Source organism: Amphiura filiformis, chromosome 9, assembly GCF_039555335.1.
Source record: "Amphiura filiformis chromosome 9, Afil_fr2py, whole genome shotgun sequence".
In the NCBI taxonomy this organism is placed as follows: domain Eukaryota; kingdom Metazoa; phylum Echinodermata; class Ophiuroidea; order Amphilepidida; family Amphiuridae; genus Amphiura; species Amphiura filiformis.
In genome coordinates this window covers 67446245-67470789 of record NC_092636.1, presented here as the reverse complement: position 1 = coordinate 67470789, position 24545 = coordinate 67446245, and the positions used below count along the sequence as shown (strand labels likewise).

General features: G+C 35.6%; 2 protein-coding genes across 8 annotated transcripts in view; both read right to left on the bottom strand.

The window, feature by feature from the left end:
• Window positions 1–593: 593 nt before the first annotated feature.
• Window positions 594–8263, bottom strand: LOC140161364 (G2/mitotic-specific cyclin-A-like). Its single transcript, XM_072184863.1, has 8 exons — window positions 7796–8263; window positions 7396–7654; window positions 6267–6412; window positions 4835–5058; window positions 4065–4269; window positions 3474–3584; window positions 2673–2806; window positions 594–2368 (listed from the first exon to the last, which is right to left on the bottom strand). Exons 1-8 carry the CDS (start codon window positions 7973–7975, stop codon window positions 2317–2319), a joined length of 1311 nt encoding a protein of 436 aa, XP_072040964.1. The 5' UTR covers window positions 7976–8263; the 3' UTR covers window positions 594–2316.
• A 13557-nt stretch (window positions 8264–21820) lies between these two features.
• Window positions 21821–24545, bottom strand: part of LOC140161362 (cGMP-dependent 3',5'-cyclic phosphodiesterase-like) — a 294091-nt gene continuing 291366 nt past the window's right edge. For all 7 annotated transcript variants that reach the window (XM_072184856.1, XM_072184859.1, XM_072184857.1 and 4 more), the window contains one exon: window positions 21821–24404. In XM_072184856.1, the coding sequence (XP_072040957.1) occupies window positions 24143–24404 (262 nt within the window). In that variant the 3' untranslated portion in view covers window positions 21821–24142. The remainder of the gene's footprint in view (window positions 24405–24545) is intronic.

The window sequence follows — 24545 nt, the reverse complement described above, 5'->3', positions numbered from 1 at the left end:
ATATATCTGAAAATAATGTTATCTAAACCAAAAACTTCACTACCGGGTACATATCAGTTTTGGCAAATCTACAGAGTACAGATAACATTAAAAATAGAAACAAAATGTACACTTTGAATGTCAGAGCTATAATATAACATTCACGGAGTAATCTTAATTTGGTTCATTAACACATTGTATGCAACTTTTCAAACATTTTACACAAGTATAAAAAGCTAGAAAGCAAATGTTGTTTTCAACATTACATTTACTTATTCCCAGAGACCCCTACATAGCAAAATGGTATTGCAAAACTTTTCTTCAGTTTTGTCATATTTGGAAAGTCAATAGGTAAATGCAACCCAAAAGTTTGCTTGTATATCGCAATGATCCTGATGGAAAAACATACTTGGCCCATTTTGTTAGAATACTGCTATATAAACTGTACAAAATACATAATAAATCTGTTTATATACAAAGATATGTGTCCCCTGACAAGTGTAGTTAGTATAATTCCCTATTTACAACTGGAATTTCTCTGAAGCACATGAATGGAAATTTTGACATTGATTTTTTTCTCGGATCCTATTTTTTTGTTTAACTTTTTGATCAAAAACTAGTGCTATTTTGACTACTCAACATTGATTTTAAAATACACCATGCCTACATGTACCAATGGAATTTGGAATGATGAATTCACATATGTTCATATTATTAAATATATCTAATGTTTGCTGAAAACCTAATGCATGCCTAGCCGGGGTTGCACCGACAACCATGTGACTCGCTAGTTCACATGCTCGAACTGTTGAGCTATAGGAGCTTTAGGTTTTCAACAAACTCAAGATTATTTTTAGGTAGCACAACTCGCAAAACTCAAGTGTGTGCGTTACATGCACACAAAAAGCAAATGGAACGAATTCCAAGAGTAGGTGACCAAGTGGGCTATTCTGTTGTGCGTCAAGTCAAAAACCGCTGGCGCAAAGACGGCACATTGGTACGAACACAGGATAGCCAACCTGGTCTGACCAGCTCCAGGATGATGTTTAACATTGTATGATTTGAACTGTGTCAATGATTACACATCAACAACCGCACTATCTATACTCCAAATTCCATGGGAACATGATGGCAAAGTTATTGAACAGAAAATTTCACATTAAAATCACAACCACTTACAAAAATTTAGAAAACTGTACATGATATATTTGTATTATATATAAAAAATTGCAATGTTTTGCGCATATACTTACGTTATCTGAACAGCACTTTTGGAACTACAGCATATTATTGTAAAAATATCCCCCCAACTCTATATTTAAGAAACCCACTTGCATTTAAACATTTAAAATCACTAATATGAAATCCTGAAAACGGTACACTCTTTGTTTGGAATAAAGTACAAGATCACAGGCATTGTAATCAACTGACCCCAATCCACTGTAGCGATGGGATCAACATCTGGATTACTAATTCCACCACTTGATTCTTACAAAGCATTACTTCATATAATTTACTTACCAGCTGGTGCTGTGATCAGCCACAAGAGTTGATTTATTTTAACAAGTATTTAATTGAAGAGTGTATTTGTTCCAATGCTACATTGGTTGCATTAATTTTGCACAATGCACATTAAATCCCTTGTAAACATGTTACTTTTTTATATTCTAAACTGCTTACTTCATTCAAATTGCTTAAAAGGTGCAAGTTCTACAAACATTTTCATATTCACATGTTAAAGTTAACAGGAGAGGCGTGTGCATTGTAAAACAGCAGCATTGTATAAAAACATTTTGCTTGAAATTCAATTTAAAAATGTGATAGAAACAATTGCACAAACATGGCCAAGGCCACACATGTCAATAGTACTCATTATGGCTCGATGAAGAATCATCAATTTCAATAAAATACACATCCCAGTGGAAAGTAACACCCGTCAAAAAATGCAAGTACATAATTCAAGCCAGATTTCTTCATTTGGTAGCTACGGTGCAGGCCCAAATCAGTTGGTATATTTCACTGCTGCTTCAAGAGGACAAGCATGTGTTTTTGACATGATTCAACAACCCAAAGAATTATTGCCCATCGATAAAGTCTGTTCAGTTAAGAATATACTAAGTGATTTGGGCTTTCTACCTTATAATTTTTTTATAGATGCTTAAAAAAAGGCATCTTTAAACCTGATTGACAACACACAAATACATCAAAATACAGTTAAAATAGACAGTTTGCTCTTTGAGAGTTGTCTTAATTCACTGTCATCATGTCCAAACTTGCATGCGAGGGCGCAAGTCGCATAAAAATACCTAGTTGATTGGCTGGTTGTCGATTTCTCTCTCATAGAGTAGGTGGGTTCGCCAAGGCCTGTACTAGTGAGACATTGCTGTATCTGAAAAAGGAGCAGAACAAGACAAAGAACCAATTCATAAGTTGAGCATGTTTTAAATATGCAGCAAATCATAAACAGACCATTTGCATGTGGTAGCATGTACACAGGAACGCTCGTAATATGTTGGGAACAAAATCTTAAATACTCCACAACTTGTTGCAATACACCAGTGGAAATATAACCATTTTGGCTTGTAGTTTTGATATAAATATTTGCAAAACAAATTACTAAATTTGTTATTCACTCCCACCTGCAATGCAAAAATTGCACTGCAGACATGAACACTGATATACATGTAACTTACTTGGATGCCTTGTACTTTTCTCGTACTGCTTGTTGAGATGATGCAGGTGCATTGACAAAGATCTTGTGCATATCTTGGACACATTCTAGGATGTCTTCCAGCTGGTAGCCAGAGTAGCGTACTAGTGTTGGCGTCTGAAATGGATAATTTAATTAAAATAGGACTTGCAGAACCTTGTAACAATAGTCGATATGGTAATAGCCAGAGCAACAATGGTCGCATGCAGACTATGCATTGCATGGTAAATTTTGCTTTGAGGTCCTGTTGCTGCGAGTTAGCGATAACAAATACAGAGTCTGTGGTGATGCAACAGTACTTTCGCATGATTCGTTTACTACCCAAATTTTGCTTTGAGGTCCTGTTGCTGATAGTTAGCGATAACAAATACAGAGTCTGTGGTGATGCAACAGTACTTTCGCATGATTCGCTTACTACCCAAAGCATAATACAAATGTTGTTACTTATCAAAGCTTATGTGATTGTGATGTGTGGGCCTGCTTATTTGTGGTAATATTGTGGAAACTGCATGTCAGGTCTAAACCGACTGCCAGTGTTGAATGACAGCATTGATTTGATAGCTACCAGAGTGTTGAACTTGAAACCAGTTTTGCATCGATATGGAGATGAGAAAGGGACAAGCAATTTCAGTGCAGACTTGAGAGTTCTTTGTATCGCTCTCGTCTGCAACCCCTGAAGTGTTACCTACAGTTTGGGAAGCCATTGTGAGGTTATCAACTTACCCAGCACTGTTGATGTAATGTGTGCATTGCTAGATAAGCCATTGTGAGGTTATCAACTTACCCAGCACTGTTGATGTAATGTGTGCATTGCTAGACAGATTGCTGAAGCTGCTACTGTGGAGGGAATGTACTTCATGAACTCGTTGTCTTGTAGTGTTAACTCTGCTAGGAACTGTAAACAGAAAATCAAAGAGGTAAATCTTTAGATTTCAAAATATAAATGTATTTGGGACATAATTGAATGAAATTATACGAAAAATTTACACAAAATGTTATTAGTAACTGATGAAGGAGTAATATAGCACAGTGTGTCAATATGTCAAGAACACAATAGATCCTTATTTTTGAGACAATAAGAAACTTCAGGAAGAAGTTGATCCATATGCATGACCTTGTGCTCTGCATGGCAACTGCGTACATTATTGTACATGTGCGTAAACAAGTACGCGACGTATTACGGGATACGTCCAGTCGTCCATGTTGTAACTATAGTATGATAGTATCACAAGCTATTGGATATCCAGTCGTCCATGTTGTAACTATAGTATGATAGTATCACAAGCTATTGGTTGTTCATACTATAGTTGGAACCTTTCAACCTAGCTGGAGTTCAAAACTGGCAGTCAATGTGGTGAAATCCTGAACACTTTACCTTTGCTAGATCTTCTGTCCTCTTGTCAGTCTGTGCTGCTTTGAGAAATCTTCCTAGGAAACAGTTGATGGTTGGTGAAGCTACATCAAATGATAGCACCTTGAGTATGAGATGCTCCATTCTTAGCACTTGTTTGATTGAGTATGTGTCATCGGTGATGTAGACAAACTCGCCCACCTCTGGAGGGTAGATTTCTTCAAATTTCCTGCAGTAGATTAAAAGAGGATACAAATTTAAGAGCAAGTACTTTCCAACTTCATTTGTTAAATGGCCAGCACTGCTGATAGGGATGTCACTACACTGGCTCTGCTGTAATACAACACAACTGGCACCTGGTCCAATGTAGAAGATATGCAGTCACACAAAATAATTAATATGTACTTAGGTATACATAGTGTGTGCGTACAATACGCACAAAGGACCTATCAATAATAAAAGCAAACCAGTAGTACCTTTGATGCTTTGCAGTAAAATGATCAATGGTGTGAATAAACAAACCCTTCTATTTGTAAATTAAGATTTAACTTTAGCAGGAAATACGGATTTCATAATTTAGGAATATAGTCCTGTTTGCTTACTCACAAGTTCTTCCGTGTGCGATACATGCTTTGATTGCACATGTATCACATGCTGACGTTTGTCTTGAGAAAGCCAACTGGACTATGCGTCTTTCCAAAACATGGATTGTAAAGTAAACCTATACCCAAGACTCGCTCAATGACTTAAATTCAGGATTTATTGATGTGTACATGAGAACCAAGTATACTTACGCAGCTAAGAACATGCTAGCTGTGCCCACAAGTTGTAGCTTCTGCCTGAGAACACTCATCTGTGATAAGAACCTATCGATGTATGACACTGCTAGGTAGAGGGTCTCTGTGTGTAATCTGTACTCCTCTGATACTTCCACTAACCAGTCTACCAGGATACTCCTCATGCTTGATGTGATGTCAGGTTGTTTCCTCATGTAGCCTGGCTTTGGTCTGTTTTTGAGCTGCATGACAAAAAGTTTATATTAAAAAATTTCTTTGTAGCACATGGTTTGGAAGACTTGGGCCATTTCAAGCAAGTCGTACAAGAATGACATTTTGCCAATTATGCTTAAATTCTATCTTGGTAACTTGTATCCTTTACAATTGTCTCGACTGACATAAAAAAAATTAGTCTGGCTGACAATCATGTCAATAAAACTCCAGCACGGTCTGTAATTGGTTAGTATTGTGTAACTATGGTGGTTAACCAATTAACCTTTTCGGTAAATCCCATAACTCTGCGCAAGTTAAAAACTGGAGTAGCTGGGAACCCTGTAACTGGTTCACAAGGAGGGGTAGCAAGATTAGGCCCTTCGCACTTTATTAGTTTCCTGTTAAAGATTTTGAAAAAGGGATGAGGTGACTTTTAATTATTAATTATCTTTTATTTTCTTTATTTAGTTTGAACTATTACAAGCAACATTGATTCGTTTTGACTAGAGCGGGCATTTAATTATTTCACAACAATATTTGATTTTATAAATAAGTGAAGGTGGAGTTGTACTCTTTGTTCATTCATCATTATTGTTGGTATTATTAAAGTCAGAAAATGGCAAGTAGAAGTAGTTTGAAGTTATTTTAAAGGAGAAAATTCGAAATAAAAATAAAATAATTATTTTGAGATTTTCAATTTTGGACGCGGGCGGTAAACAGGGAAGCGAAATAGAGGACGCCAACGGAAGCGATGGAGGGACGAGCTGCAAAACTACTGGGGAGAAGTGAACTGGTACCAACAAGCACATGGAGACATCATGCTGAGGCCTTCATCCTGCAGTGGATTGATAATGGCTGAAAAAGTAAAAATAAACAGGAAACTAATAATCTAGTAATCTAGTGCGAAGGGCCTTATGAAAATGTCAGTGCTATACAAACAGTAAACTGACGTTTCAGACACAAAGACCATGTGCCAAAACAAAGTATAATTTTAAGGCCAGTGTACTTTTTATGTGTGTACTGGGTGTGTAATTCTTAAGATTTGTGTACAAAGTATAGACCATGTGGGCAAATACTGGGTGTGTAAATTGTAAAACACTCCCTACATGGCTGGCTGCCTAAGCCCTTGAACTGAATGTCTTCTCATGTCATCCCTATTCAGAAAGTTAAATTCATTTTACACATTCAATTTTTATAAAGAACTTTATGATCCCATTGAATCTCATTTTATAAGTACCTCTGATTCTCTTAAGTACTTGAAGATATCTTCAGCATATTCTGGCACTTCACTGATAACGCACTCTGTCCTGTCTACATCATCAATGTCGATCACCTCTGGTTGTGTTCTTTCATTGCACGAGATGTCTAGCACCATAGGAGAATCTAAAAAAAGAAAAAAAGAAAAGAGAAAGGGTTGTTTCACAGCTATGTTCACTAAACTCCATACAGTACTTGCCATTTACCAAAATCTATCGTGTGCCAATTTGAAGCTATACCATCATTCACCAATATGTGGCAATGACGAAAGTGCACAGGTTCAAATCACTAGTGTCCGCTCAAAGCACTGACGTAGAGACGCACATGCTTAATGATGCGCGAAACAGCTGCTCCGTGCGTTGATGTCACTGCCACACCAGGATGGAAAAGGGTTATTTATCTATAGAGTAAGAGCCAGAGTGCATTTTCCAATCCAATGTGATTTTTTTAAAATAAAAACATTTACAAGTTTAATTTAAAATTGTTTTTTAAAAACTTCCGTGGTCCGGGTACGCGCTGCTGGTGAATAGCGATCGCGTAGAAGTGACAAGTGACCTCCAGCGTCCGATTATCACGTAAAAGAACTAGGTCAAACGATAAGCGACAGGGTAAAAAATTCTGCGAGAATCCATTCTCGCAAACAAAATTGCAAGAATCTAACTGGATTCTCGTAAATATTTCAATTTGTCATACAAAGTTATATGGTGAGAATCCATGGATTCTTGCAAATTTCCATTGCGAGCACTTGGTTGCGAATTTCTGACCCTGGGCGACACGATGGTACCATATGCAGCTTGATTTAGCGAATGATGTGCCGATGTCAACGATGACACAATTCAAAACTCAGGCAATCACAATGATCGGAAGCCCACTCCCATGTTTACACTGCTGCAAACTGAAACTGGTCCAAATCGGCAGACCACTGAAGGACCTTGCCAAAAACTATAGCTATGAAAATGTAACAAATATTTTTAAATCGTATTACATATACATGCATGGAATATCATATGCATGACAATAAAAATTATGAAACGTCCATGCATGAGTGACACAAAACATGTGACATGAGCATGCGAGTCATGATAAATTCAAGTAATTTATATACGTACCATCTTCAATAACAAAAGGTCCTACGTTTTCTAATTCTACCGGTCTCTGTAATGATGTAACTGTAGATGCAAGTGGGATTTCTGTAAGTTCTGGTTGATTCAGTGTGATAGTTGATGCTCCGGGGAATGAATCGTCAACGTGAATGGCAAATGTTGGTTGGGCGGCACAGTCGGGGATTGAAAAACCTGAACTTCCCGCTTGTACTTTGGTTGTTAGATTTTCCTCGCCGAAATGAGAATAACTCTTCACTTTGGCACCCTGTAAAAGTGAAACATCGTGGAATGGTTTGGGATAAATATTAGTGTTGTAAGACATATCACGAGTTGGTAATTTACAAGATAAAAGTGAAGACTTTCTTTATAATGAAACAAAATGGCCGCCTAACCGTTTAACGCTTACCTGCTTCGCCGCGCGGGATGGCTGTCTTCGTGTTATGTTGCTACTTATTGTTCCAAGTGCTGCTCTTTTCCCTTGCATTTTTGCTGGTCCGTCGTCTCTCTTCGTCTTCTTTATAGCGGGTTGGTCTATATTCATAGAGTTCTGAACAGGAACTGGGGCATTTTGGAAAAAGGAAGCCATTGTTTTCGTGGCCGTTTTGGGTTTCTTTTGAATTTCGAATTTGTCTTGTCCAAAAATAGCTCAGTTTATCGTGCTTTCCGTCAACTAATGTCTTTCAAATGTAGTAATATATCTAGCGTGGTGTCTAACGAATTACTACTGTTAATGTTAGTGACAGAATACCAGCAATTTCTGCAACTTCCTAAGTCAGAATGGATGGCTCGCTCTCTAAAATGTAATTTACTTGTCACGAAAGCTCAGCTCTGCATCCAGTCACAACACGTAGAACAGCTGATCTGTGTGCTCCAGTCAGCTATTCCATTCAACTTTAGCGCTGCATGGATTGAATAGCCAATAAGCACGCGGCTTTGATAAGCGCCCTTTCATTGACCAATCAAGTAGGTTGTATTATGTGCACTGTAGACTATTCCAATTTCTACCAAGGGGTATATTAAGAAAAACCTTTTTATTTTTGATAAAATATATGAACATTTTTTATATAGATCTCATAAAATCACTCTAGAATATCATATATTTTTATACATATATATTATATATGATATAACCATAATAATATTGCAAACTAAGAGTCTAATTTAGAATTATGGTCCCCAGTATAAAATACATTGTCGCGTGAACCCGCCCACAATCATGCTGCTTTCAGCTATCTTTTCTGTGCAGTGTAAGTGTTCAGATCAAAAAGAGCCCACTGATCATGTGGGATAATGTAGCAAATGCCCAACTTTGTTTATGGGGGGAAATTTTCCCGGATTTTTTTGTAAAACTTTGCGGGTGATTTTATACCTGGCAGGATTCAAGTTTTCAACATCAAAATTTAAATAGAATTTAGTAGGCCTCATGAAAGTAAAAAGGAGAAAATAAATAAATAATAATAATCAAAAGTAAAAAATAAAGAGTGCATTACATTAGACCATAGGCATAGGCCTAAAATTAATTGGTTCTATGATCTTAGCCTATCTCCTCAATTTTTGGGATTTGTCAGATTTTTTATTTTTAGGCCTATTTTTAGATTTTTCAATTTTTTTCTACTTTGGAATGATTATGATTTATGATTATTTATGTAAACTTCATGAATATAAATAAGTTTATTATGCACATTTTACATGAGGACTTTAGGCTGGAAATTTATTTCCTGCAAGGGAAAGTCCTCGTGTAGGGTAAGAGGGTAGGGGAGACCGGGGAAAAGTGGTCCACGGGGCAAAAAACGAAACACCAATAACTTATGCATATGCTGCCCAATCTCCAAGCTCATATATTTAGAACACGGCTAGGATCCAGCGTTTTTTGTGGGGCGTTCCGCGTTCGAGTGAGTCAGGTAGGCCCCTACCGTACGCTACCGTAAAATGGGGTAGGGCCCCCTAGGCCTAGGCCTAACTTTGGGCACTTTTCAGAGTTTTTAATCCATTGCTTCCAAACAAAACCAATTAGGCCTATATTTCCAATTAGGCCCCCCTATCTCTTTTTTTTATGATAGGCCTATTAGGGTTCCCTTCTACACCTTGAAGTTGAAAAAGATTTTTTAATCATTTTGTAAGGGTGCCCTAGGGGTTAAAAATAGACTGACCAAAGTAATATCGCATTTGGGGCAACTTTGGTCAGAGTATTCCATGAAGAAAAAAATATTTTAAAAATGATCTTCGCTGGTGCCACTGGGGGGCATGGGGGAACGTGGGGAAAATGCCCCCCTAACTCTTTCCCCCCAGTAAAAACCCAAGATTATGAAAATGTGCACCTTTTGCAGAAATGTTGCGCAAAATTGGTTGATTTTGCCCGCCCCAATTCACTTTGGCCCCCAATACCACCCGACTAAAATTCCTGGAGCCGCCACTGGGGAAATATAAATAGGCTACACAGAGTGTTGGGACCGGGGGAAAGGCAACTGGGACCAGGGGGGGGGATAGGCTACACTCCGTGACAAGAAACTCATTCTTGGGACCAAAAAGGGCACCTTTTGGGTTTTATGGGGATCAGAAGGGTAAAAGAGTTGAGATTTTGAAGAAAGCGATGTCAAAATGTTTATTTTGATATAACAATTCAACTAAAGAATAGTTTGCACTATCTAGGATGTTTTGTTATCTAGGTGACACAGTAAAATAGGTCAACTCCCATCGAGGCCTATATAATTAACCTTGTCCTATTTGGCTGTCCCAATAACAAAATATCATAGTGCAAAATATTTTTCATTTCTGTTGAAATATTAAAACAAAACATTTTGACACCATTTTTAAATAAGGCCAAAAAAAAAGGTTTGTCTCAAAGCTCACGAGAAATTTAAAAACAAATGCGAAATGCGATTTAAAAAAAAAAATTTTTATTCCCGACTTTTTTTCATGGTATTTTGAGAAAAAAGTCTGATTTTCGCTGATTTTTTCTGGAAAAAACTATAAAAAAAAAATTTTTGAAATAAAAAAAAAATTCTGCATTTCTTTTTTGTCAAATCGTATGCGATTTTATTAAACGCAGCATAAGCTTTGAGACAAACCTTTTTTTTGGCCTAAACAAGTATAGGCTAAGCATATTTTTTTATTTTCTATTCCTGTGGGGCCCAAATTTGAGTTTACTTTTTGCTAATAACTCTAGGTCAGTAAATGGAACTAGACTAGGGTTAGGCAATTGAGCAACTATGAAAGGTTGAAATTGTGTTAAGTTGGACAACCTTTAATAGTTGCACCAAAAGCTACTTTGGTTCAATTGCTCACGGTTGTTCGATGTATATAGAATTGGCTTCATTATTAAGAAAATGCAAACTATATAGATGGCGCTATTTATCATAAACATATTTCTGAATTTGCAAGCGGTAGGTAATCAATACTGCCATTTAAACAGATGGAATAGGTGAAACAAGCAACAAAGAAATTTTATAAACATATTTCATCACAAAAATAAAAGGAATTATTTTTATTAAAAGCCTGAAAGAGTAATTTCCAGTATCTAAATAGCGCCACCAATCTTGTCATAAATAGATACGTTTTATATCCGAAAAAGCTTTAAAAATGCTGTGAAAGTGAATAATGTTGTAAATAAGGGGAAATTAAAGTTGAAAATGACTCAAAAGCATCTATATACAATACATTAGTATGATAAGGCTTTAAGTTGTTTAAGCCTAAAATTGTGTTGTACATGATGTCTTGTTTGACTAATAAATGATCACATCAAACAACCGTGCATGCATGCTATGATGCATTGTTGTATGTCAACTACCTCTGGTAACAGCATCATGTGATCATCATCTATAATTGAGGGGGGAACCAACCATGGGGGCAGGGGCACTGGGCCTGATTAAGGGACACAAGCCATTTTTGGCAATTTTCCTAATTGACTAGGGTGCATGTGCTCCTATGATGCTATGCCACTGGGAAGCAGTGCAGGGCTTCCCCTTCCATGTGTGACCAAAACCCAAAATTCAAGGGTCTAGCTCACCCACTATTTTTTTTAATGATCTCAAATGTCCCATGGATAACATTCAACCTTTTGTGACACCACACATGACATTGTATAAGGGTCAGCCCAAGTCCCATTGGATCTGGAATTTTTTTAAGCATGTGTGAAATGTCATGTTGGTTCATGTTTAGGTGGGATGTTCTTGAACATGGGGCTTGCACCTCCCTCCTGTATTCTCTATTCTGTACTTCTGAATGTGATCATTCTTCATATTGCATGTTTCACTTTTTCTGTATGGTCCAAATACCTTTCTAACATGTTTCCTTGTTCAACTTCCAACAATCATTCTTTGCCTACTCTTCTCACTTCCACTGTTTTCCACATGACATTCCATCCTTCTTTTTTCCCATTTTCCTACAATCTTTATTTCTTAAGTACATGTTGCTATTCCTTGCATCTTTAAAATTCCTGTATGCACCGTTTCTTATCTCCTTAAAACAACAAAGTTATAGACAAGAAATAAGACAAAATGAACACAAAAAATTTCATCACAACCTTCAGTTTATTAGTAACAATACTTCAATAAATAACACTAGGGAATACCAAACGCTGCAGGAATACTTCAAAACCTGCTAGAATTCATGTAAATATTCATTGTTACTTTACAACAGTGGCATATTATGAAAGAGGCTCACAATTTGTCCCCTTGTGATGGAGACCAGATTTTTGAAAAAGTTAGACTTTGGTACATCATATGGGTTAATACGTCTATTTACAAGCAAATGTGTACGGCAAGGTGGACTTAACCTTGCCCCCTGGTTACAGGCCTGTCTACCTTGTACCTCTTTCCCCCACCCACTATAAGTCATGTTATGCCACTGTTCTATAATAACCTGTAATACGCTAATTGTTTACAACTGTCATATATGCTAAGAATGTGTTACATGCAGTTGAGAACTCATACTACAAAGTCACAGTTCAGTATTTACTGCAAAAATAGATTTGATATCAAGAGTAACAATACAAGATGTTGAACTTTGGCCATTGTATACATGAATCTGGCAAACATATTTGTACCTCTAGTGGTGGCACAATATTTTGCATGGGACATTGGATTGTGCAATCAATGCATGGATTAATTTTAATGACGAGCTATGTGATAATACTGTATGTATGTATACTATATATGAACACCATGGTACATTACAGCAACACCACACCAGGGCCGCCTGGCTGCTGACCACCAAATTCCTCAGATGTTCTGTGCCGCAGCAGCAAAAACATTAAGGAGAAGAAAAACAAAGTCCTGAAAAAGGTACTCATTTTCATCTGAAATTGCAGCGGAGAAGCAAAAATCACAGCAGATAATGACAAACAGTGTTTGCCAAACACATGCATAGAGGTTGGGTAACACATTGGCCTTACAAATGTTCAAATTCATCAATAGTTGACGCTTGTAATACTGCCACAATTAACAATTTGTTATTCAATTTAATTATCTTGAAATGTTGGTAAGTTAGTACTTTTATAGAAAATCAACATTATTTATAACCCCTTTTTATAACCAGCATAACAGTATATAAATAGAACAGAAAACAAATCATAAGAAACAAACTTCTCATCTTATAATTGGAAGTTATTACGAAGAATTGATTCACCCAGTTAAGTGTATATTCTGTTTTCAAAACAAATAGCGGTTGAAAACAAAACAAATTTCTGTTTTGAAAATGCATGAATTATGTATTGAGGGTGCTCTAGTCAAGACAAATCACTGATTGTGACTTTCTCCTTAAAAAGAAGCTAAAAACAAATCATCAATAAAACTAAAATTACACAAGGTAGCTCTGAAATCATGCACTTTTCACTAGTACTATGGGGAGTGTGTAATCATGGGAGATAAATCATGCTGTATGGATGATGGTACAATGTGAGGTTGGTTTATTCCGTATTGAAAACGTTTTCCAACAATTACGTTGACCACAACCCTCCTAGTGCTGTGATATTATTGGCAGCCATCTTAGAAAAGGTCATGACCTACAACCTACAAAAATTGCACTTGACATTATTTCAAGGCAAACAGGGCAGGTAATTTCTATAGAAATTATATTGATGTTGAGTGACCTTTACTACAGTTTTGTATGGCAATATCAACCCTACATGATGCACTGTTGCAACTGTCACATTTGAATTTCAACAAAAATTGCAGTTACTCTGAACTATATTGATAAACTATCAAACATTCCGTTCTGTTGGGATACCATTGTACAATACATGCACCATCTGCAACTTGATACAGTTAATTTAACAATACGGCCCAATGCTAGATCATGAAATACACAAAATATACAGAAAATTATCTAGCAGTATGACCAATATAAACCATTTACAGTATACAACAATAAATAAAATTTAAACGCTTCACTCTTTTGAACAATTGAAAATAAAATATAACCCTGATTTATTTATTTCTTCCAAAGTTGGAATCAAATAAAATCAACATGCTAGTCTATATGTATAATGCTTCATTATTACAAATTACCAAAAAAATAGTTTTTATATTAGCACAGCAAACAAAGATTACACTTAAAATCAGTATTGCATGAAATCACAGGGGAAAGGGTAAGAAAGAATTAAACAAGTATATAACCAAAGTAAAGAGGTTAGACTCTGTATAGCACCATGCATAATGCTATCAGAAATGCCTCATATTGGATTGTTATGTTGGGGACCAAATAGTTTATATCTTCATCATGTAGATTGGAATATTCCATGCCCTCTAAGCGTACTTGAACTCAGCCAACGCCTGTATGTACAGCGTTCGGATTTGGCGACAACGCTCATCTGAGCATACACAAGAGTACTCAACTTGTCAGCGCTTATGCGCAAACTCTCTTTTGTGTACGCTCGCGCTAACACATCCCTCACTTATCGTCGAACCCATGGGCAACATGGCTACCTTCCGTGGTATGAGTACAACATATTATGCCAATCAACATATGCATGGTACACACTGCATCCAAGTTTGCCATGTCCATGGCCAAATAATCCCCCTACACTCTCCTAGCATAATCTCTTGTGACAACCACTATACTTTGTCCCATCAGGAGTTGAAGTTGGTGTAGGTGTGGTTCTTGTGTGCCAATCATGCACATGAACAAGAGAGGTTTGTTGGCACGCCTGCTGTGCAACTGACATTACCTTCAACTTCTGATGGGACAAAGTATAGCTATGTTAAAGAAAATCCCTCCTGTTACCAAGGAGCACCAAGTTAAAATTTACAAACTTGTTTGGAGCCTACTACCACCATGGACATACACAAGAACCAATATAACTACAAGCACCAGAATCCAAGCAGTAATACACATCTGAACCTACTACAACTGAATCAAATGCACAATGTTTTATATAACCCAACAAACAATAATTATTGTCATTGTTTTTATTGTGAAGATGTTTTAATATATGACCTGTGTTCAAAACAATGACTACCATTATATGTCCAGTGCTATAAGAGTGTAAGAATATACCAAATACCATTGTTAATAATACTTGCTTAATATGCACCGTTTCCAAACTTGATATCTGGTTTCCGAATATACTTAAAAATGTGAAAGCAAATAATAGTTCTATATGACTCAAGAATATGGGCTTCAGTAATATACAATATATATCAATAGATAAAAATATGATGCAAAATAGCAACATAAATATAGAAATGTAAAATATGAAAATAAATTATACAAGCAATGTTGAATACCCTAGTATTATGAAAACAAAATGTCATTAAGCACTTGTCCAATCTATTACAACCTCAGATTAATGAGTAATAGATCCAGGGCAAGTGAGCATATAGTCCACCCTTGTCTGTGTACAAGGGTTAATCATGTCATGAAGTGTGAGAGTTGAAATTGCTACAACAATGCACTCTGCATCTGTTATTGTATATTTTTCATTTGTTGTTATATGTTTCTCATAAATGCAATGGCATGCACCGATATGTGTGAATTGTTTGATACAGGTACAGAATAATCAGCCCTCATGAATATTTGGGAAACCTCATTCCCCACAACTCTTACTAAGAATGATCAAATTACAGATTTATTATCAAAATACTTGCTTTTTATAGCATCTTCCACTAATACTTCCATCCATAGACATTGAGTGTTTTCATCATAGGGTAGACAACATTCAAAGATTCATACATGAGAAAACAAATAATCCATTTGGTAACATCCTCCCTCACTCAGGTCCTTAAAAACAACTGTATATATTGCCTTTGTAAAATAAAATGATATACATATATAACAGAAAGATAAAACTGTAGTTGATACAAATTAATAAGTAAATACTATATATACAAATAAATTTTGTAACATAAAAATCTCTACAAAAATGCAGATTGTTCAGCATAAAAATCAATTCAAACCATTAGCTATTCTGTTCAGTTGTCACGGCAGTCCCTCTAAAAATTCACATGTACAACTGGGTACACTTTGGGTGCCTATGTATGGTCTATACCTCTAGAATCCTCAAGGGATAAATCTATGATACCTTTGGAATACCTCAAAACAGTGTCTTAGCTTGCCACCTGTTAGACGAGGGGTTTGCTCCTGGGATGGGCAAGATAATGCCTTTGACAGATGCTACATAAATGTAGGAAAAAGGCTGATGACTTTTTTAGTAAACCAGATTTGCAAACAAGGCCACATCAACACACATTTGAACTCTTTGAACTTGTAATGGGCTGTAGAAGTCTGGTAAATGTTTTTAAGGTCAAATTAGGACCGGCAATTTTTATTAAAATGATGGGCAAACCTCAATTTTCAACTAAGACCCTGCCTCAAAAGTTTTGAACTCTTTGAACTTGTAATGGGCTGTAGAAGTCTGGTAAATGTTTTTAAGGTCAAATTAGGACCGCAATTTTTATTAAAATGATGGGCAAACCTCAATTTTCAACTAAGACCCTGCCTCAAAAGTATGGCCCACCTCATAAATATCATTACGGTAGCTCTGTGATACCTATATGGTCAACACAAAATAACACTAAGATATCATGGCACTACTAAGTATTAGATAAAGGGTGAGAAACAGACCATTATCAGAAATAATGGGCGTGTTGTTCATGACTGGTGAGATGTTGTTAGTTGGTTTGAGGTTGAGACCCGATAGGGGTGAAACCTCAAACCAACTAACATTGAGCCAGTCATGAACAACACGCCCATTATTTCTGGTAATGATCTGTTTTGAACCGCTTATCTTACATATCTGGCGAGCAAAATTAAATTGTTTGCACCAAAATATGTAGATATAATAGTTTAAAAAGAAATTTAATGGCAAAATTTAGTTTCTTGAATTAAAAACATAAACACCTCATCAGACGCCAGAATGATCAAATCAATACAGAATTGATCTCAATTGACATTATCTGTATTTGAAGTGGTTTGGTAGGTTATTCACCTGCATATAGTTAATCCGCCGGAGTGTATTCACCCTCTGATCATTGTTATTCAAATCTTTAATGAATAATGCAAATAGCAAAGAGTTATCAACGTTTGCGCTACGATATCGGTTTCAACACCATGAAATTTAAATCTTAGAAAAATGTGATTAACCAGATATTTGAAAAATATAGTAACGCAGTGTTCATTGGTACTCCCGTTATGGGTAGGTCACAGTAAGGCTTTGCACCCCAGCCTCTTGACTTGTAATGAGTACCGCAGGTTAGTTATGTAAGCTCCCTGGTCGGGTAGTAGCTAATTTGCATGGACCGTTGAGCGTTTTTGGGTTGGGCAAGGATAAAGATAGATTCCCTTCTAAAAACTAATGGCAAGTTTATATACATGTACTGAGTTTACAATGAAACAGTTACTTTTTATTTATGAGTATTACTTCGTTATGCTAATTAAATTTTAATTTGCATAAATTTAACGATGTTTATTAATTGAGCATCAGAGGTGTAATAAAAAATACCGGTATCACTTGAAATTTGGAATAAAATAAAATATTACTGTTATAGGGCTGCAGAAGCCGTCTAAAATTTTCTCTTTCCATATAACAATTTGCATATGAATCAAGCTGTAAATGCATTTGTTCCAGTCGTAATTCTACCTGAGACTTGTAACTAACTCAGATTCTACATGTATGTTGTGATCCTTTCCATAGTGTTTCTAGAATGTCTTGGTATTCCTTTTGTTTAGCTCGCTGCCCGAGACCGTTATCTTGAGCTATTGTGTTGATAATGGTCTCTGGCAGTTAGCCACCTCCATTACTCTAGGTAATGGTCGGGGCGAAGAACGTTGAACAAAAGAAATACAATGGATAATCTATGAATAGAAAAGGGCTAGACGTATATAACATGATAATGTATGTAGAGTAAGTCCTTACCAGATATCATGCTATGACTATCTATCAGCTGCATTGTAAAACATTACAAAAACAAAAAAAAGTAATCAGGAACTCAGGCTACATATATTGAATCAATATACAATACTACAAACAAATGTTGGATCTATAGAAGTCAAACAGACAATCAATGTATCTAAGGATTAGCGCAAGAATATGTCCAATCTGCAAAGTTATGCAGTGTCATAATTGTATACAGTTATCAGTTCATACAGGGGGCTGGCTGGGTATAATACACAGACCCATCTGTGTAATCATACTTGTCCATGTTTTGGCAGTAAATCAATCAGTATGGCAAACTTGCGAATACATTAGATAGTTATGCTCTAATTTGTAGAACATGGAAAATGGTTAAACCACAAGAATTTCCAATTTCTTATTTCTAAGTTGCTAACATGCAGTAAGAATATGTGAATTCACAGACAAATGTGTAAATTCAAGAGTCTGTGAATTCACATTGCCGCAAAGTGACATAAAATGCTAGAAATTGTCTTATATCTATAAGGTAACAATTGCAGACAGGGCCCTCTTGCACTAACCATAGGGTTCTCAATTGCTTGCGGGTTACGAAATCATTTCAAAGATTTGTGTTTGAGGTCCAAATACACCTTAGTTTGCTATGTTTACTGTTCACTTCAGAACTGTTCAAGGGCCAACCACAATTAGTTGTCTGGCCAAATCTCAGATTCCTGTGGGCCGCCTATTGAAAATCCCTGCACCAACCCTGCGTTATAATAATGTTAATTTAAAGCACACACCTATATCTGACATAGCATTACTGACATTTATTCTGACAGCAGATATTACAATGAATATCTGCTATTCTTATGTATAGTACATGAGCATGAAGTACCCGCATCATCAATACAAATATCCATGTAAAAATAGTATACTCTGGTCAGGCTAGCTAAACAGACATTAACAATGGAGGTGAGAATCCTGTTGTGAATGCCCAACTACTGACCAAGTTCCCCTTTGACATACAAGGCAAATGTTAACTGTGCAGAACATTTGATATATCATAAAAATGTGCCAGAGATTACTCAAGCTGTGAATCTGACCAGGAGGGGCTATTATCAATTAGTGCAGTGGTCGGGGCCCATTTCTGTTCAAATAGAGTGACCAGATTATACATAGTATCATATCATAGTACAGTGAGCTTATTATCTGAGACGAATATACCTACTGTAGGTATATTCGTCTCGGCTTATTATGTGACCAAGTACATCAAAAGGTAGCTTTTGTCTACTTCGGCTAAATAAAATGTACCATTTTGATATGAAAATCTACAACTTTAAAAGTTATTATGCTACAGAAATAGCAATTAGAAGATTCTAATTTATTTCAAGAAATTGGTAAGATTTTGATTTTTGATTTAAATCTTATTATACCCACAGGTGCCCTTTGATGTAGGCAGTCACATAGTCATATGACATACATGCATGCATTGCTACTGGTATTTCATACCTGAAAAATGTTTCAATTTTTTTCCAGAAAAATCATCAAAATATATATTTTCTGCCTTAGATTACAATCGTAACAATTTCATTGTTTCTGATTGATAAACAATGAAAGTGAACACTAGCTTATTTAAAAAAACCTGAAGCAATGTAATTTTATACATATGTTAGGTACACTATGATTCAATAAACCTTGTACTTGTTAATGTTAATACTTGATCTAAGGCTAAAAAAAGCTATGTCTCCTAGAGCATCCATTTCAGCTGAAATGGCAAATTTATTTTTTATTTCCATTATTTTTTAAATAGTTTTTTGCCGTAAAATCATAAAATTCTGAGAAATATTTTGAAGAATATTTACTTCATTCGATTATAGGTATAAAACAATTGATATTTGTGCTTCAATTACAAAATTGAACCACAATTTCATGCTGTGTGCTTTTGAACACTTGCAAATGACCTCTTAATTCAAAATTAAGTTTTTAAAAATCTTTAAAAAAAGAAAAGAAAAAAAACCCGCATTCTACATTCGTTTTTGAAACTGCCAAGCGCTTTGAGACATAGCATTATTTTTTAGCCTAATTAGTCTCAAGGCTTTCTTTTATTACAAAGTGATTATAAATGTAACCATCACAGTCACCACTTATATACAAGATATAGACTGAGCAAAACATTTCAAAATTATTTTGTTAATTTGTTAAACTCTGACCCAAGGCCAACTAACAGTTGCCTGTACCCTGACTTGACTAAAACAGGTGCAAGGTGTTATTATAAAAAGTTTTACTTGGAAAGTCTGAAAATGAACATTTCATTTCCAGGAATAAATTTGCCCCTACAGAAAATATCTTTTCCCATTGAAAAGAGTTTACTATAATTACAGACTCATCTCTGTCTCCCCATCCATATCAAAATTCAATGTAGAAAAAACCAACTCAATGCCAACATTATCATTCTTATCCACACAGCCAAACTTGTTGTCCAGTAATACACGTGTCACTGGCAGTAAAATTCATCCCAGATTCTCAATCTTTTTCTAATCCAAAATCTAGTACTGCAACTATCTAACATATTGCCCTCATCACTTAGTGGCATAGCCAATGGGGTGCAAAGGGTGCAGACAACAGGCTGGGATTTTTAAAAGTAAAATCAGGGCAAAAATTGATACTGGTATGTCCAGCGGCATATAGGAGAGGCTTATCGGGCTGGCCAAGGCAATCTAAGGGGCAGAAAGTGAACCAATATTGCAGTGTGCATCTTTTTGATCAGCTTTACTGTTCGTATCAAGCCTTCACAATCCCTGATGAACATGTCAACCAGGATACATGTATATCCCACTGAACATACCAAACCAAAATGCTATATCTTTAAATTTATATCTTGGCCCCTCATCCCTTACACTGACACTTGATACCATATGTGCCCATCCACCACAAACTGGTCGTAAAGTCGGCATTTTCCATTTTGAGATACAATCAAAAACAGTAATTGGATTTCTATGTTGAATATACTAGGAATTTGACCTTTGATGAACTATAACTTCACTTCCAGATGTCCGATGAAGCTGGTTGAGGTGTCATTTTGAAGCTGACAGTGAATTCTTTCAAAATCTGCAATAAACAGAAAATGATCTAGAGCCGACTTTACTACTACTTTGTGGTGGATGGTCACATATTGTAAAGCACAGCCTACCAATACTGATTCCTGATATCATGAAAGGACACAAGGTAGTTGTGACTATTGACTTGTCAACTTATTCATATAACCATTTGGCTAACAATGTGTTGCTAATCTTTGGGAGATGATCTACAAACAAACCACATTAATATCGTCAATAAACTGGAATGTACCGAGTACCTGAAGAAGCATAGAACATGCAAAAAGCCTCTACAAATTATTTCATTTCAAACAAAGATATTTACATAAAATACAGATGAACAGGATATCACATCAGTAAATGAAAATGAAAAATAAAAATGTGGGAAACTAGGTACACTGTTATCTAGTGGTAGGCTGAATTCATTGTTCACAATTCTAACTATATTTCCAAACAACAATGTAATGATATAAGCAACATAATATCACTGGATACAAAAAATAATGGGATACAGTTACATCCATTGCATATACACTTAAATGTTAGTATACCCAATAAAAAAACTGTACAAGACCAGAATCATTGCAGCACTTCTCCTCCAAAATCAGAATAGATGTATGCTTCTCCAAAATATCTATTCAGCAATCAGCTGGGCTTTTGATTTTTTAGTGTTTTTAGAAATTTTAGCTACGACTAACTGACAGGTAAGCAACTAAAGCAAGTGATACTCTCCCCTACTGTTACACTTACTGATGTGATATCTAATGGTGCATTAACTTATAAGTGACTGGAAGCATACCAATGGTTTAATGATCATTTACAACAACCCAATTCAAATTTTCTTTATACATCGTATTGCTTGGTTTTTTTTAAACACTCACATATCAGGTTACCTCATATTTAAAACAAAGAGAATTCCAACTTATTGAGTTCTGCCTTTACCACAATCATTTTGCATCTTATTTAACTTCTAATAATTGGATAACAATAATTGTTTTCAAATGTTAATTTGTTCTGATAACATGCTTAATTTGCTAATGATATTAAGTGTAAAAATAATTCAATCAATTAATTTCAGCTTGTTATTTATACAATATGTTATGTACGAAAAGAGGTTTATACTTTTCCACAGACTTCAAAATGACAAGGTTTAGTAGGTCATAATAGTCTGTGAAGAGACTATACAATATATAAAAGCAGCATGAATCACACCCTGTATATACAGGGTGGATCATAGCTATCACACAGAATTGATTCTCAAGAACACACCTTATAAAACAAATTTACACTGTTGTGATGATATTTTATGTAATTATGAAAATCATTTCTTTTATACATGTTGTAACACAAAAGTAAAATCTGAATTCACACAATGCAAAATATACAAGCTATGTACAGAATCTACATACATATTAGGCTATTACAGTTTAAATCCAGGCACCCTCTATGGAAGACATGACCTTAATCGCCCACACAGGGAGTGGGGATTTCAAATGGGGTTAAATGAATGGGTGAGTCCATCTGAAATCTTTACTCCCTGTATGGGAGATTAAGGTCATGTCTTCAATAGGGGTGTATGGATTTCAACTAGAATATCCACTTTTCAGAGCAGTGGCTATTGTAACTCTGTACTGCTTTATTCAAATTTCATTTCAGTAAGCTTATGTTTTCAAAGGATGGCAACTTTCATGACGGCTGCTGGTAGAGTGCAATTGGTTTGGTATATGGAAGCTTGCATAGCAAAAACTACATTTTATTTCTCATTGTGGCCCATTCCTACTAAACCTGGAACATGTCTGCAGACCCAATTTCATAGATACATACCATTTCTGAAATTTACTTTTTCAAGTCATATGTTGTTCTACCATTATACTTTGGCAAAATTGTTGGTTTTTTTGGCTTGTCTATAGACCACTATTGATAGATGGGTCATTTGACTAATTGAAGTTCTTTTTTTCTTTTCCAAAAACTAATGACCAGTATCAGTATGTAAACATTCATGCAATCACATTCAGATATGACGCTTCATTTCTTGTCAACAACACTTTCTCCTTTTTCAAATGTACGGTTCAAATACATCAAGGTCTATTGCAAATTGAAGGGATGTGGTGCTGCAGTCGCATTATACTGGTTTATTTGACAGTAGCGTACTTTATGATTTTAAGATGCAGAAAATAACTTTCTTGAGATTTGTTTTGAACAAAACAAAAGAGCATTTCAGAAAAAGATGATTAATTATTTAATCAACAGTTGTCTCTTGACAGTGTTTTGTAATTAGTGAACTTCATTGTTTTATTTCTCAGAATTATATTTAAACCATCACCCAAGGAGTGAGTTTTTGGAAAGCTTATTTACTCATTTCTAACAGCAGTATCAAAATTTCCAGGAACAAAATTTTAACATGTTTCAGGTTTAGTGTGAGCAGGTCACATTTGCATTTTTTCAAAGCATTATGAGGTGGGAGTGATACAGAGGTCATTTTTATTGTACTTTGGTAATAATATTAGTAACATTTGCACGATATCTGATGCATTCAAGGCTTAACCAGTACGATACATGTTATTTTATACCCATATTTCTTTATCAGAATTAGTTAAGGTAAGCCCACTTTCATATTATGTGGGAGGAAAAAAGGAAAACAAGCTATCATGGCTCATTTCACATATCATTACATCATAAATTGTTTGTTAATTAACTCTTTACCTATAATGGTGCCATTTTGTCCCAGACTCCATCATACCTTAGTACACGATTTGGAGACTTGGGAACTTAAATGTGCCCGGCAAAACTGTGTCATGAGCAGAATTATAACTGCATTCAATACAAGGTGGTAAGTCTATTCTGAGGTTGTAGGCTTTACAAAAAAGTACAATGCATTTGTCAATTCTGCTCAAGGTTAAATGGATAAGGATGATTTTTTTCCAAAATAGTAAAAATATGAACATCAGTATGACACAAATACAGGAATAATTCATTTCTAAGCACTGCTCAATGGTTCATATTATCCTGATATTGTATAGTGAATGATATCAATAAATTTACCGTTGCAAAAATTACGCATTTCCTATACTTTCCTAGGAAATGAATAGTACTAATTTAATGTACTGTACACAGAGTGAAAGATGATAAAATAATGTAATGCCTTTTGAGTTATAAATACAATATTGTTATGATTCAAATAAGATCTGTCCAGCAGTCCAGAAAAAAAATTGATATGTAATTTTCTTACAATGTCAATTATTTAAAAACATTATTTTTTGCACTGTACATTAACTTCAAGATGAGTATAACAAACAAATGGATGAAAAATAATTGCCACTCTGTGTTCAGCCTAAATTCTTGTTGATGTTTCTTGTCCGTTCTTTGAGCTTGTCGATTCCTCGTCTTGCTCTTCGAGCACTTCCGCCGTACTGCCCATACCGTTGAAATGATCGGCCTCGCAGGTGAATGGCACTCTGAAGAAATCTAAGGAGTTTGTGCTGCTGAGTTTACGACGTTTAGTCTCATGCCGTAGCTTTACCCACATTAGTTTGTTGTTCTCTACTCCATCGGTAAGATCTTTGGCTTCGACTGGGAACAGTTCATGAAGAATTCTGTGGTAAATGAAAAAGACAAGTGACTTAAATAATTTGAGTTTTGAAAATACAAGGGATCACATTACCATATAACCAACTTGTGTGTGTCTTTGAAGCAACTTTGTTGACAAGAGTTGGGGCCAAGTTACATATATTGTA